At 42.7% G+C, this 16,362-nt stretch overlaps 1 protein-coding gene across 1 annotated transcript in view; it reads left to right on the top strand.

The window, feature by feature from the left end:
• med15 (mediator complex subunit 15) overlaps nt 1-16,362 on the top strand; it is a 66,729-nt gene that overhangs the window by 34,507 nt on the left and 15,860 nt on the right. The window contains 2 exon segments of the mRNA XM_079642326.1: nt 6,362-6,425; nt 6,514-6,580. Of these exon segments, the coding sequence (XP_079498452.1) occupies nt 6,362-6,425; nt 6,514-6,580 (131 nt within the window).

Genomic DNA, 16,362 nt, shown 5'->3' with positions numbered 1-16,362 from the left:
CCTATCTTCCATCGGTCGTTATGGGGAACGTAAGATCTCTAGCAAACAAAACGGACGAGTTAACATCACTCAATAAGAGTCACAGCGTGTTTCCTGAGGCCTCAGTTATGGTTTACATAGAGACATGGCTGCATGACAACATCCCGGATTCGATTGTGAGTCTACCCGGCTTTCAGTGTATACAAGAGGACAGGAATTGCAGAGAGAGCGGCAAGAAGACCGGAGGGGGAGTCGCGATCTATGTAAACAACAGATGGTGCAATCCTGGACACATTACAGTGAAGGACCTTATGTGCAGCCCAGATATTGAACTGCTGGCTGTAAGTATTTACGTCCCTATTACCTGCCAAGAGAGTATTCCCATGTCATTATGATCGGTGTTTACATTCCTCCCACGGCGGATGCGGCGCGAGCGGGCTACTGACGTCATCAACTCCGCGACTGCAAGACTTCAAACTCTGCATCCCAATGCCTTCATAGCAATATCTGGGGATTTCAACCATGTCAATCTAAAGAAATCTCTTCCCACCTTTAAACAGTATGTTGATTGCAAAACAAGGGAAAATAAAACATTAGACTTATTGTATGCTAATATCAAGGAGGCATATAGCTCAATAGCACTCCCCCCCTTAGGCAGATCAGACCATAACCTGGTGCACTTAAAACCCCTTTATAAACCAGGAGTCCAGCGGCAACCTGTGACTACCACTACTGTACGGACGTGGTCACAGGAGGCTGTGGAGACTTTACAGGGATGTTTTGAGGTGACTGACTGGGATGTCCTCTGTGATGCACATGTGGAGGATATAGACGGACTCACAGACTGCATCACCTAGACCAGAGGTGCCCAGTACGTCGACCGCGGTCGACCGGTCGACCGCGGGGGCAATGCTGGTAGATCGCGAGTCATTCATAAATTAAAAAAAATCCAGCTCCGTTAAAATAGACAAAACAGGTTTTGATCCCTCCTCCTTTGGCCTCCCTGCCACTTAATTCAGGAGTTGACTTGATTGACAGAAAAAGCGACCTATTGCTTTCCAGTCTGTTAACACAGAATGCAAAGCGATACAAAATCAGTCAAGGGCCGGGAGAGACAAACAACAAAATGAGTGCGGGAACGAGCAAAAAGCTAAAGACATACCACTTCCACACAGAATGGGAGGGAGAATCTTTTTTTGTGATGTCACATTCAAAGGTTATTTGCCTTATTTGTAAAGCAAGCGTCGCTCTGCCAAAGAAAGGTAACGTGGAGAGGCATTATCGGAGTGTTCACAAGGCATATGACAGCGACTTCCCTCCGAGTAGCGAGTTGAGAAAGAGAAAGGTCATGTATTATTGCTACACAAACATTATCTCTTAGTCTTAGTGTCGCCAACTCGTTTCTAACATGCAAAAAGACAAACAAATGCGTCTATGGTCGGTGTATTTTCTATCTTTCCAATCCAGAAGAGATCTCTCTCTCCCCCGTCTGTTTGCAAGGGGGCGGGGCAGTTTACACACACGCATCTGCTACATGCAGCAACACACGGAGGAGATGGTGGAGAGAAGCGCTCCAAGGTGTGGTTACATGTTACCCGTCTTGAGGTGGACAATGCTCGTCACCAAAAGTGTTTAGCATGTAAGGGCGGTAACACGAGCAATTTGTCTAAACATTTAGCAAAAGTGCACCACATTCAGACGGAGGAATGCACCGGGTTCGACTGTCTTTCGAGTAGCTCTGTAGCCCCATCCACGAGTAACGTTTCCACGTCAGGTGTTATGTATGCTAGCAGCAACACACGGAGTTAACTACATTATACAAACATGGGTTAATGATTAGAGGTAACTGAGTTATTTATTTTGTTAAAGTTTCAGCTATTCTGTTTCCAGTTCTGTCATCAGATTATTTAATAAGATTTGTTAAAACATTGTTGTTTCTTTTGATGTGAAATATTATTTATTTAATTCAAATAAAAAGCAATGTTAATTTTGTTCACAATTTGTTAAGTTAATTTAATAATATATGTATTTTTGAATCAAGTATTCATCTTTATTGTCTTCATTGTTAGTTTCCACATGCCTAAAACAACCTCAAACTAAATCTAAAAGTTGATGGCTAAATAAGAGCGTTTGAGAAATTGTGCAAGGCACACAGTAGTAGTCCGAATAGTCGATTAATCGTTTCATTAATCTATAGATTAATCGATAATCAAATTAGTCGTTTGTTGCAGCCCTATTGTAGTTATCCCATGTAAAAATAAAACGTGTTATTCAGCAACCCTTGCAATTTGGGTTTTTATTTTTGGTTGGTAGACCTCGGTTAGCTGGTCATTTCAAAAGTAGCTCACCAGCCAAAAAAGTGTGGGCACCCCTGACCTAGACCCTCCAGAAAAACGCAGGCAAAAATCCTTGATTATGCGGGCTAAATTCCTTGATTATGCGGGCTAAAATCCTTGATTATGCGGACTAAATTCCTTGATTATGCGGACTAAATTCCTTGATTATGCGGGCTAAATTCCTTGATTATGCGGGCTAAAATCCTTGATTATGCGATTAAACATACGGGAGTTTTATGTGATTTTATGCGGTGAAATTGCGGGAAGTTGCGAAATATGCGGAAAGTTGCGAAATATGCGGGGGGAAAAGAATAACAATTTTTAAAAATATTGGGCTGTCTTATTTATTCTCTCTCACACACAACCTGCCACTAACGTTAAACCCCTTTATTATTCAATTAAACACATTCAATGTTTATTTATTGTAAAAGCAATTGGGCTATTTTAATTTCACACACACACACACACACACACACACACACACACACACACACACACACACACACACACACACACACACACACACACACACACACACACACACACACACACACACACACACACACACACACTTCCCCGCCTCATTCTGTTTTCATTTACTCGTTCGTTATCTGACCAGCTTCAATCTTGTAGGCTACTCACTTCGTTTCTTGTAGCCCTCGAAAGGGTTTTGGATGTTGATGCCTTGGTGAACGTGAGTTGTTTGGCTTTCTTGTCCGCAGCAGCAGAAAGCATTTTCGAATGTTTGAATGAATCAAAGTGGGTCGTCACGTCGATGTTCTCTTATGCTCCAACACACAGTTGCACGGGGTGCAGAATAGTTTCCCCCCACTTTTTGCCCGGTCTTTAGTTGAAATGTTCGTCGGTAAATGAGATGGATTAGATTTTTTCATCTTGGTGTTTTCTCTATCGTGTGAGCTCCACACGTTCACTCTATACAGTGTTGTTTACATTCTGTGATGCGTGAGCTGATGACGTCAAGACGAGTTAACTTTTTTTTCTCTCAACTTTGTGTGGAAAAATGCGGGGATTATGCGGCCTATTGATAAATATGCGGCCTTTTAAAAATCTGCGCCATTTTGCTGATTATGCGGTAAATTCTGCGATCGCAGAATCGCGTTTTTCTGGAGGGTCTAATCACCGACTATATTCATTTTTGCACGGACAATTTAATCCCCGCCAGAACAATTAAGTGTTTTTCCAATAATAAAGCCTGGGTGACCAAAGACATCAAGGCGTCACTTAACAGGAAAAAAGCTGCCTTCAGGAGTGGTAACAAGGAGGAGATGAAGAAGGCACAGTTACAACTGAAGAAGGAAATACAAACGGGCAAGGAGTGCTACAGGAGGAAGCTGGAGAGTAAACTGGCCCAAAACAACACCAGGGAAGTGTGGCGTGGGATGAGAACCATCACTGGGTATGGAAAAAAGACTGACCAGGTGATGGGAGGAGATCTACAGGAGGCCAATAACTTAAACCTGTTTTTCAACAAGTTTGACGATGAGGTTACCACCCCTCCCTCCTCCAGCTCCTCCTCCACCTGTGACTCACCCCCTGTGATCCCCAGGGAGCCTTTCCTCCCATCTCATCCATCTCATCCCTCTTGCCCCCCCCCCCCCCCCCGACCAGGGCTCTCTCTCAGCCCCACTGTGCATGCCCCCACTCACCATCACTGCAGAGGACGTGAGGGGAGAGTTCAGCCGTCTACACTCAGGGAAGGCTGCAGGGCCTGACGGCCTCAGCCCCAGTCTGCTGAAAGGATGTGCTACTCAGCTGTGTGCAGTTTTTCGGCACATTTTCAACCTGAGCCTGGACATGATGACCGTCCCTGCCCTGTGGAAGACAACCTGCCTGGTTCCTGTGCCGAAGAAGATACATCCACACATACACAGTGACTACAGACCGGTGGCTTTGACATCACATGCCATGAAGTCGCTGGAGAGGCTGGTCCTTAAACACCTCCGTACAGTGGTCGCACCATCACTAGACCCCCTGCAGTTTGCATATCAGCCTCGTATTGTAGTGGAGGACGCCATCATCTTCCTGCTGCACAGAGTACACACACACCTTGAGAAGGCAGGCAGCACTGTGAGAGTCATGTTTTTTTACTTTTCCAGTGCTTTCAATACCGTTAGACCTGCCCTGCTCAGCAGTAAGATACTGGACATGCAGGTGGATGCTCCACTGATGATCTGGATAACCAACTATCTAACAGCTCGGCCACAGTACGTGAAGCTGCAGAATAACACCTCTGACATTATATTAAGCAGCACGGGCGCTCCTCAGGGCACGGTCCTCTCTCCCTTCCTGTTCACAGTCTATAAATTAGACTTCAGACACTGCTCACAGTCCTGCCATCTGCAGAAATGTTCAGATGACTCTGCCATTGTGGGCTGTATCATCAGAGATCAGGAAGCTGAGTACAGGAGTGTGGTGGACAGTTTTGTGGAGTGGTGCGGTCAGAACCATCTGCAGCTCAACGTCACAAAAACTAAGGAGCTGGTGGTTGACTTCAGGAAGCGGAGTACCGCCCCAAGCCCAATTACCATCGTGGGCATGGATGTGGACATTGTGGACAGCTACAAGTTCCTGGGTGTCCACATAGACAATAAACTGGACTGGAGTAAAAACACTGACGCCCTATATAAGAAAGGCCAGAGTCGCCTGTATTTCCTCGGGAGACTCAGGTCCTTCAACGTCTGCAGCACTATGTTGCAGATGTTTTATGACTCGGTGGTCTCCAGTGTGATCTTCTTTGCTGTAGTGTGTTGGGGCAGCGGGGTGAAGACAGCTGATGCCAACAGACTCAACAAGCTCATCAGGAGAGCAGGCTCTGTCCTGGGAGTGGATCAGGAGTCGTTGGCAGTGGTGTCGGAGGGGAGAATGCTGAGGAAACTTCTCAGCATTCTGGACAACGGGTCTCACCCCCTGCATGCCACACTGGTTTCCTACCAGAGCACTTTCAGCCACAGACTGAGATCACCCATAACCACCACACAGCGCCACAGGAGGTCTTTCCTCCCAGTGGCAATCAAACTCTTTAACTCTTCACCTCTAAGTAAAGGGCACTGAGAACTTCCACACCAACACTATGTGCAATATACATATCAATATAATTAACATCATTGCAATACAATCGCTGCTATATATATATATATATATATATATATATATATATATATATAACTATGTGCAATATTATATTATATTATTATTATTAGTATTATTAATAATGCTATGATAACGTGCAATTACGTAACTGCCACTACGTTTTAATTTTTGCACTACTAACTACTAAATACTGCTAATAATAATTGCATTGATTGTGTGACTTTCTATGTTTCTACGTTTCATGTTGTCTGTGGATGTTTAATTGCTCTTTTTGCTGCACTTTTAGTGTACAGTTTTGCTGCTGTGTTTATTGTATTTTGTTACTCTGGCACAACAATTTCCTTCGGGATGAATAAAGTCTTATCTTATCTTATAACAATTTAAAATATTAATTAAGAATCTCAATTTTAATGACTAAAGATCTTAAAAATAATGACTTAGTATTTCAAAATAATGCTATTTATGAAATAATTGTATATTTAAGAATGACATTTAAGAGTCACAAAGTATCTGAAAATAATGCTTATTTATTTCAAAATGATGACTCAATATTTAAGAATGACAAATCTCAAAATAATGACTTAATATCTCAAACTAATGATTAAGAAGAATTTCAATATGTATGTAACATAGTATTTTAAAATAAAGACTTAGTATCTCAAATAAATAACTTAATATCTCATGCATCTAATCTATATATTATTTTTGTTTTTAAGAGTTATTCTGAAAGTAATATCAGTTTTCATCTTGTTTTCTTCTTAGCTGGCAAAAATGGGCTTTCATACAATAGTGAACAAACACTATAGATTATTTGAGAAACAAATTGATAACGATTTACCTATATTTACAACATGTTTCCATTTGAATGTCTGAGTCTACTGTTATACTATTTTAAATGGAGGGATATTAAGAATGACTTGTTGTTGTGTTAACAGACAGAAAGAAGGACCTCAGTAAGATGAAGAGTCTGTTGAACATCCTGACGGATCCAAACACCAGGTAACAGTTGATCCTCGTCGACATCACCAACAACAACACCACCTCACAGTTTTTCTTGTGAATAAAATTTGTATCCTCTGAGCTTCAGGTGTCCTCTGAAGACTCTACAGAAGTGTGAAATCGCTCTAGAGAAGCTGAAGAACGACATGGCCGTGGTAAGAAAACTTTTAATCACTCCAACATTAACAATAATTACCTGCCCATTCATATTTAGAAGAAGGATGATTCATCTTCACTACTTATCGGCTCCACCTAAAAGGATCTGTGCACTATCTTTGCTTTTGTATTAACAATTCAAATCTGCGTAACATGGTTTGAAAGCTACATAATAAGCGAATTAACAGACAGGGTTATGACACTTTAATTTTATACTACAAAGTATTGATCACGGAGAAGATCGGTAGCTCAAAAGAGTTGTAGCATAGCAAATCTAAAGCCAACTGTTTAATGTAAGTTGATTGAAAGATGCCCAAACGATAAATGATGGCCATTGGTGCGTTCCCAAAATATTTACACAATGAACATTTTGATAAATAATCATCAGGAATGTGGATATAATAGGCGCTTTCACACCGCAATACTTTTCCCACAAAGGTTCATCAGAACTTAGTTCATGAGAACTCTTTAGATCGCCTTCACACCGGAATAAATCCCTGGAGGAGGATTACGCAAATGAAGCCGCTGATGCCACTTCTTCTTCTTCTGCTTTGGGTTTACTGGCAGCCCGCAAACAACTTCATGGCGTATACTGCCACCCGAAGTCCCCGGCCGGAAGTCCCCGGAGTCGGGGACTGGCTTCCGAGTAAATCGCCAGAACGCCGACACCTCCTCATCTCCACCGCTCCACCGCTCCCATGTTTTCTTTTGTGTTACCATAAGTTAGTCTCTCTGCATTTCTGCGCTGGGCTAATGCTAATAATGCTAATGCGATGATAATAAAATGGCGGCTTCACAAAACTTGTTTGGAGTTTTACGGGCCGTGGTTTGCAATCCGCCCAGCCAATCAGACATAGGAACCTTTTTCTCCCGCGAAAGTACCCCTGCTCTCTAGCAGCAAAAGGGGGTAAAAAGGTTCTAATAAACCAATTTTGGTTCCGTTTTTTTTGGTGTGAACGCAACATTTCAGAACCATATCGGAACTTAAGTGGGAAAAGTACTGCGGTGTGAACGCGCCTATTGACTAATAGTCCAGCAGGAAGGGCCCTCAGATTTTGAGATACCCCTACCCGAGGTAGAACAAATGACAACAATGATTTTTCTTATCTTTAGGGTCTCCCATTAATGAAATTGATTGTTGTCAAATTTTATTTTCAGGGAAAAAATGTTTTTTGGATTGTAATTTAGAACTACCCAAATCCCTGAAAAAGAGCCAAATTAGACCAGGCCAAATATGGGAAAGGTGACAAGAAAGCCCATAACTTGAGATTGACCACTCTTTTCCTCTTCAGATTTGCTGAGGTATGAACCAGGTGGCTGTCCTACATCATCAAATAATCAGACAATTATTTAACTAAAAAAATACTGAATTATAGTCCTGTAAACTTAGCTTTAGTTTAGACGGAAATTGTACTTTTTGGTGATAGGAACAAAGGACTCAATCACTTTTCTCTCATTTATCAGAAAAACAGAAATCCCTAAAAAATATACCATTACTGAATTGTCTAGGGTGCTATTGAACACTAACCAGTAGTTGTTTGGAAATATCTGGTACAGTTCTATTGCAAATGAGATTTCTTTAGACATAGGCCTACCTCTTCTCTGATACAGTCAGTGTCAACCAGTGTCAGCCGCCATCAGCAGGTCGTTTGTGACCCTGACCAGAGCTGTTTCAGTGCTGTGGGCGGAGCGGAAACCGGACTGGAATTTCTCAAAGAGGCCATTTAGGTGAAGATGGTTCTGAAGCTGGGCGGCAACTACAATGATGTCTACCAGCATGTCATGCACTCACTGGCTGTGGCACAACAAGTAGTTTGTACAGAATAGGAAAGACAACAGCATTCACCAAACTCAAGACGCATCTCAGCGAGCTCAAAGATCTGGCCCATTTTGGACTCTCTGCCAGCTTGGAAGAGTCTTTGCCAGTCGCAAGAGAATTGGCGCTTCTCCTATATGGAAAAAAGTAAATTGGACTGATGTGCACAAACTTGGATGAACTGAGGTTCATAATTGCATCAACAACAGATGCAGTCTCGGAAAGTCTGCCGCCAACAGAGGATGCATTTGAACAAAGAGCAATGTTTCAGACAGCGATATGGTGTCACAGCCCAAACCCAAATCCTTGTTATGGAGTCCTATTGGCAAGTAGTGGATTGTCAGAGATGGGGTCATTAAACCAGTGCTATTTACAAAAACCCCAGCACCTACAGAAGTGAGAGACATTACTCACTTGTATTGCAAAGATGCAAAGTGTGGAGAGAGTGGAAAGTGCCAGTGCCTCTCTGTTGGCCTTCCCTGTACTTCCCCTGCACCTGCTGTGCAGAATGTCAACATGTGTACCCTAACGTTTCTGAGGAACCTGACATTTAACATTATATTCTAGTATCTATATACTTGACCTCTCACTGAATTATTTGATGAATTGTATTCTGTACTTTGAATTAAGGTTCCAGTTTCAATAAAACCTGTACTATTTACACCTATGTTTTACATTACATTACATTACATTACATTACATTACATTGCATTTAGCTGACGCTTTTATCCAAAGCGACTTACAATAAGTGCATTCGACCAGGAAGATACAACCTTTAAGAAAACAGAATCATATAAGTACATCAGGTTTCATAGAGCCAAACATTTCAAGTGCTACTCAACTGGCATTTAGAAAGCCAGCCCTTTATTAGTATATAAGTGCTTTGTTAGTAATTCTATCGCTCGAAGTGGAGTCTAAAGAGATGAGTTTTCAGTTTGCGTCGGAAGATGTGTAAGCTATCTGCTGTCCTGATTTCAATGGGGAGCTCATTCCACCATTTTGGAGCCAGGATAGCAAACCCACGTGTTTTTGCTGACGGGAACTTGGGTCCCCCTCGCAGTGCGGGTGTAGCGAGCTGTTTGGCTGATGCAGAGCGGAGTGCACGTGCTGGGGTGTACGGTTTAACCATGTCCTGGATGTAGGAAGGGCCAGATCCATTCACAGCATGGTACGCAAGTACCAGTGTCTTGAAGTGGATTCTAGCAGTTACTGGAAGCCAGTGAAGGGAGCGGAGGAGCGGTGTGGTGTGGGAGAATTTGGGAAGGTTGAAGACCAGACGAGCCGCTGCATTCTGGATGAGCTGCAGAGGTCGGATGGCACATGCAGGTAGACCAGCCAGGAGGGAGTTGCAGTAGTCGAGGCGTGAGATGACGAGAGCCTGGACCAGAATCTGCGCTGATGTCTGGGTCAGCTGGGGACGTATCCTCCTGATGTTGTAAAGCGTGTATCTGCAGCAGCGGGTTGTAGCAGCGATGTTTGCAGTGAAGGACAATTTGTTATCTAGGACCACACCCAGATTCCTTGCAGTCTGAGTCGGGGAAACAACAGAGGTGCCGATGTTGATTGTTAGGTCAAGAGTGGGACAATCTTTTCCCGGAAGGAAGAGCAGTTCAGTCTTGTCAAGGTTGAGCTTGAGGTGATGAGCAGACATCCACCGAGAGATGTCTGCTAGGCAAGCAGAGATGCGTGCGACGACCTGGGTCTCTGAGCGGGGAAAGGACAGAATTAGTTGGGTGTCGTCAGCGTAGCAGTGGTATGAAAAACCATGCGGGCTAATGACAGACCCGAGCGAGTTTGTGTACAGGGAGAAGAGGAGGGGACCAAGAACCGAGCCCTGAGGGACCCCTGTAGTTAATTGACAAGGGTCGGACTCGGACCCTCTCCAAGTAACCCTGTAGGTGCGGTCGTTGAGGTATGAGGTGAGGAGGGAAAGTGCAGTGCCTGAAACTCCAAGTTCTTGGAGAGTGCGAAGGAGGATCCGATGGTTCACTGTGTCGAATGCAGCAGACAGGTCCAGAAGGATGATGACAGAGGAGAGGGAGGCTGCTTTAGCAGTGTGCAGTTCATCAGAGACAGCAAGGAGAGCAGTTTCTGTTGAGTGACCTGCCTTGAAACCAGACTGGTGCGGATCCAGAAGGTTGTTCTGATGGAGATAACAGGAGAGTTGTTTAAAGACAGCGCGTTCAAGTGTTTTAGACAGGAACGGGAGGAGAGAGACGGGCCTGTAGTTAATAACATCAGACGGATTGAGAGTGGGTTTCTTAAGGAGAGGGTTTACTCTTGCCTCCTTGAGACTGTTTGGAAAGTGACCAGAAGTTAGAGAAGTGTTGATGAAATGGGTGAGAAATGGTAGAATATCAGGAGCGATAGTCTGAAGGAGGTTTGAGGGGATAGGGTCCAGAGAACAGGTGGTAGGACGGGCAGAGGTAACGAGGGTAAGAACCTCACTTGGAGAGAGAGGGGAGAAGGAGGTCAGTGTGTGGGTGAAGGGAGGGTCTGGTGACCCAGCGGTGAGTAAAGGTGAGTCAGAAAAGGAAGAGCGAATATCATCAACCTTTTTTTCAAAGTGGTTAACAAAGTCGCTTGACAGAAGGGAGGAGGGGGGAGGTGCTTTGGGAGGGTCCAAGAGGGTGGAGAAGATAGAAAATAGTTTTTTGGGATTGGAATAGGAAGATTGGATCTTATCTTGAAAGAAAGTGCTTTTTGCCTGAGAGATGGAAGCAGAGAAAGAGGAGAGGAGAGCCTGATAGGTTAGGAGGTCGTCATGGTGTTTGGATTTCCACCATTTCCGCTCTGCTGCCCGAAGGATGGTTCTATTAGCACGCAGTGCGTCATTTAGCCAGGGAGCAGGAGGGGACTGACGAGCCGGCCGAGATGTGAGAGGACAGAGAGAGTCCAGAGAGGATGAGAGAGTTGAGAGGAGAGTTTTTGCAGCAGTGTTTGGAGGCAGGAGTTGGAACGAGTCAGAGGAAGGGAGGGCTGAGAGCACCGATGAGGCAAAGGTAGAGGGGGAGAGGGAACGGAGGTTACGGCGGACAGGAGCAGAGTTAGAAGAGATTAGGTTGTTATGTTTGGAAAGGGGTAGAGAGAATGAAATGAAGAAGTGATCGGATGTGTGGAGCGGGTTTACAGAGAGGTTAGAAGTAGAGCAGTTCCTTGAGAATATGAAATCAAGGACATTGCCAGCTTTATGAGTTGGTGGGGATGGAGACAGTGAGAAAGCAAAGGTGGTTAACAGAGATGTTAGTTCAGATATCTTCCCTGTCTGGAGGTTGAAATCTCCGAGAAGTACAGCGGGAGGGCCAGTTTCAGGGATGTGTGAGAGGAGATTATCTAATTCCTCCAAGAAGTCCCCCAAGGCGCCTGGTGGACGGTAGAGAACAACAATGGTTAATTGTATAGGATGGGTTACTGTGACGGCATGGAATTCAAAGGTAGAAGGAGTGAAATTAGGTAGCTTGAAGAGGGAAAAGCTCCATTTGGGAGAGAGCAGGAGACCAGTGCCACCTCCTCTGCCAGAGGGTCTGGGTGTATGGGAGAAGGAATATGCTGTGGAGAGAGCTGCTGGGGTGGATGTGTTGGATGGAGTGATCCAGGTCTCCGTGAGAGCAAGGAAATCCAGAGACTGCAGGGAAGCGTAGCCAGAGATGAAGTCAGCCTTAGGGACAGCTGACTGGCAGTTCCACAGGCCCCCTGAAACGAGATGTTGGATCTCAGTGGACCTTTTAGAAGCTTGCAATTTAGAACTAATTTAGAACTAATATACTTGTATTAGGTTACTCTTATTCTGACTATTTGGTGATGTAGTTCAGCCACCTGGTATTTCCCTCTCCAAATATAATGAACATCAGAGTGAGCATTCTTAACTTATAGGCTATTATGCCACTTATCCCCCATTCATAATTTGACTGTCTCAGAGAAGAGGTAGGCCTATGTCTAAAGAAATCTCATTTGCAATAGAACTGTACCAGATATTTCCATACAACTACTGGTTAGTGTTCAATAGCACCCTAGACAATTCAGTAATGGTATATTTTTTAGGGATTTCTGTTTTTTCTGATAAATGAGAGAAAAGTGATTGAGTCCTATGTTCCTATCACCAAAAAGTACAATTTCCGTCTAAACTAAAGCTAAGTTTACAGGACTATAACTCAGTATTTTTTTTGTTAAATAATTGTCTGACTATTTGGTGATGTAGGACAGCCACCTGGTTCATACCTCAGCAAATCTGAAGAGGAAAAGAGTGGTCAATCTCAAGTTATGGGCTTTCTTGTCACCTCTCCCACATTCGGCCTGGTCTAATTTGGCTCTTTTTCAGGGATTGGGGTAGTTTTAAAGAACAATCCAAAAAACATTTTTTCCCCCAAAATAAAATTTGACAACAATCAATTTCATTAATGGGAGACCCTAAAGATAAGAAAAATCATTGTTGTCATTTGTTCTACCTCGGGTAGGGGTATCTCGAAAACTAAAGCCTTTTTTGAGGACTTGCTGCTGGACTATAAGCGGCTAAAGGCAAATAATACAAATTAGAAATGCACATCACTTATGCTGCCTTTAAACCAGGAATAGAGACTTTTCATATAACCCAGTGTTTCCCATACATTGATTCATTTGTGGCGAGCCGGCACAATTAAATATTAAATATCGTTTGATATTTGAGGGGGGGGTTGGATGTGTGGGCCACCCGAACAGGTTAAGGGGCCTTTTGCTTTACTTGCCGGGGGGGGGTGCGGTGCCCCCACATATAGAATACAATTCTGTGGGAAACACTGTAACCATATTGAATATAATATGTATATTATAAATATTGTCAAGAATGTGGAGTTTGAATGTGTTTTATACGGTAGCCGAAGGGTGCAAATGCCCAAAACACTAGGAGAAACGCCCTGCAGTTTTAAAACAATGCAAATATAAAAACACTAACGTCCAAAAACACACGTGTGACGCACACAGCTGGGACTGGAGCGCTTGTTGATGTTTCAGGGATTATAAAATTGTCCCCTGGTTTGCGTTGTGTTTTGAGTTTCTTGCTGCTTCATTTTGTATTTGCAGCGTTTCGTTCATGCTAGGGCTGAACAATATATCGTGTCATGGCGATAACCACGATATGCGCATGCGCGATATTCACACCGCAGGGACGTGCGGTTTTATTCATTTTTTAATAAAAATGCTAACGCAATTTAGCACAGAATTCAAAATAAAGATACCCTTATTACTTATCGAAACTGCACATACAATATATCCGATTAAAGCTGAGACTCCACAGATTTTTTAAGTATAGTATTATCACTAAGAGATCCGATCTCGTGACAGGGGAATCAAACACAGACATCACAACACGTACCTTTACGGAGCTTTTACGGGGGGTCGTCTCACCGTAGCTGTCAATCTGATCAAAAGATGTGTTCAATGGCATTAAAACGAGAAAAAACGCGGCTGAATCGGTTAATCCATAGGTTAATAATGTATCTGTGGCTTTGAAGCAATTGTTTATAATCCATAATTCTATTTTTATGTAAAAATCGGAGCACAAAGGTTAGCTGCTAATGGTAGCCACCAGAGTGTATGCAGCTTCCGGTTTTGGCTACGCGTCACTCTCACTCCTTATTTGTCCATGTGTTTGTGTGTGTAGAACTTCCCCTCGATTCCATTGGCTCTAGCGGTTATAAAGAGATTTCATTCGTCAAAATCGACCAAGGGGGGCCAGAGATATGGAAAATCCACCCAAATGACCCCAGAAGTGTTTTCTTTTGCTAAATCTCTCTTAAAAAGGTCAAATGTCACTTGTTTTGCATCAATCTTGATACAGGGTACTTATTATATGTTTTACTTTGGAGTCCTAAAGCTTTTAGTCTACCTTACCATCAGCCAAGGGTAGTTTTCACTATAAGTAAAAAAGAATGTTTGGACGGACACTATAATTTACAGTTTTTTACTTTGTTCAATCTGAATTTTCTTTCAAATAAAAAACATCTATATTGATTCTGACTTTTCTACGTCCAACTCACAGGTTTATCATTACTTTGAGAGAAAAGATTATTAATTTAACCCTTTTAGAAGGGAAGGTATGGTCATTTGTTCTGGGAATGTCATTTTTGAGCCTGAGACCTGAAAAAAAGGCTCAGTGCTTAAGTAGGTGAATTAACTCAAACATGTCATGTTACAATTATTTTGCTGCTTGCTACAAAAGGAAAACTTGCGCGGCTCTCATGTCAGGGGTACTTGAGTGAGTGACATGCAGGCTCTGCATGCACAGCAAACCACCAATCACATCATCAAATAATCATCATTCTTGATCAGATCACAGCAGGCCCCGCCCCGCTAGTTTGCAGACCATCAAAACACCGGTAAAAAATGAGCGAGGCACAGGAGGACAATACCTTCATCCGGTTAAATATAGTTAAAAAAAACGCAATATATATCGCAGGGAATAAAAGATCTAATGTCTTTTTTTTCCCAATATCGTGCAGCCCTAGTTCATGCAGCACTTTCAGTAAACTCTGCGCATGTTCCGTCAAGTTGGTGAAGATGTTTCCTCATTTGTTCTGAAAGTGCAGAGTGTTTCTCCGAATGAAAGTGTTTGGGGTCGTTGTAGCATGTTTGCACCTGTCGGCCGCCATAGTTAAATATAGACCCCAGCAAGAATAGATGATACTGCGGTAACTAATGTGGATCCAAAATAGCAAGACAAGTATTTAGCTAGGCGTATGAGTATTTAAAGTAGTCGTTTGAGAATCAGTCACATTTCTTTTTTACGCCAAATATTTCAGGGTTATAATGATGCTCATTTCAGTTTTTGCTCTTCTTCAGCTTAATGTTCTCAGCCTCATTACACTATGTTTTTTTAATGCACCCTGGCACCTTATTAACCGTTGAAATGTTACCATTTGCATATATTGATTTTCCCTGCTTTCCCTAATTATTTTCAAAATGAGAATTTTTAGGAATAAGTATAATTATTGTGGACTAAATGACTGGGTACATTTTTTAATGATTTAATATGAGTAAAGTGGTTAAAGTGGTCCTATCATGCTATATTTGAATAATATAGTGTAGGACCATACCTATATAAGGCATATTTATACTTTTTATTTTTCAAAATACCAAACAGATCATGCATTTTAGCCATTCCCCATTTCGCTCAATTTAACACTGTCTTTGCATTGGCTGATTCTGTGAGAACAGCACCATCTGCAGGCCTGGCATATGTACTACAGCATCTCCAGCGCTTTCGAACGGCAATGTCCATGGCTGTCTCCTCCTGATTGGTGGAGTTGGCCCAATAGCCGTAGCGCCACTTCTGTGACGTCATAGAAGTGTTCAAATCTGGATCAGTCTGTATCAAATCCGTTGCAGCCCCTTTTTAAGAGATTTGGGTATGGAGGAAAATAGAGAGGGTTTTGTTTTCTGACACTTGGTGAGTTCCCTGGAACACCGGGGACACATATTCATGTATAAAAGACGTACAAAAGTGCATTTTGCATGATAGGTCACCTTTAAAGCAAATCATGGAACAGTTGGATTCTGTGAGCCTGTAAAACACTGAGAATGTCGATAAATAATTATAGTTATTGTGTTTAATAGGGCTGCCCTCAACTCAAGATGTATCTAGTTGACCAGTAGCCGTCAATTAAGGTGATTAGTCGACACGTCGTTGCACGTTTTTGATATATACACTGTGCATAACGCCCTCATTATGGAACGAAAACATCAATTAATTGTTTTCTGAGGTCACAATTATTATATATTATAGATCTATATATATTTATATAAGGCTAGACCGAGGAAGGACAAAGGAAACGTTTTTGGGATAATTAAGCTCCGTGTTTTGCAAGGAATCCGTTTTTTTTTTTTTAAAGATCCAATGTTGATGTGGTAGGTGACTTTTCCGCTGCAGAGTTAGGTCGTCCTTTTTACACTTTCAAAAATGATCCCACAATTTGGATTTCCTGACCGACAAAA

The sequence above is a fragment of the Notothenia rossii genome (assembly GCF_949606895.1).
Source record: "Notothenia rossii genome assembly, chromosome: 8".
NCBI classification, from domain to species: domain Eukaryota; kingdom Metazoa; phylum Chordata; class Actinopteri; order Perciformes; family Nototheniidae; genus Notothenia; species Notothenia rossii.
The sequence above is the reverse complement of the archived record's forward strand: the minus strand, read 5'-3'. Positions and strand labels throughout refer to the sequence as shown.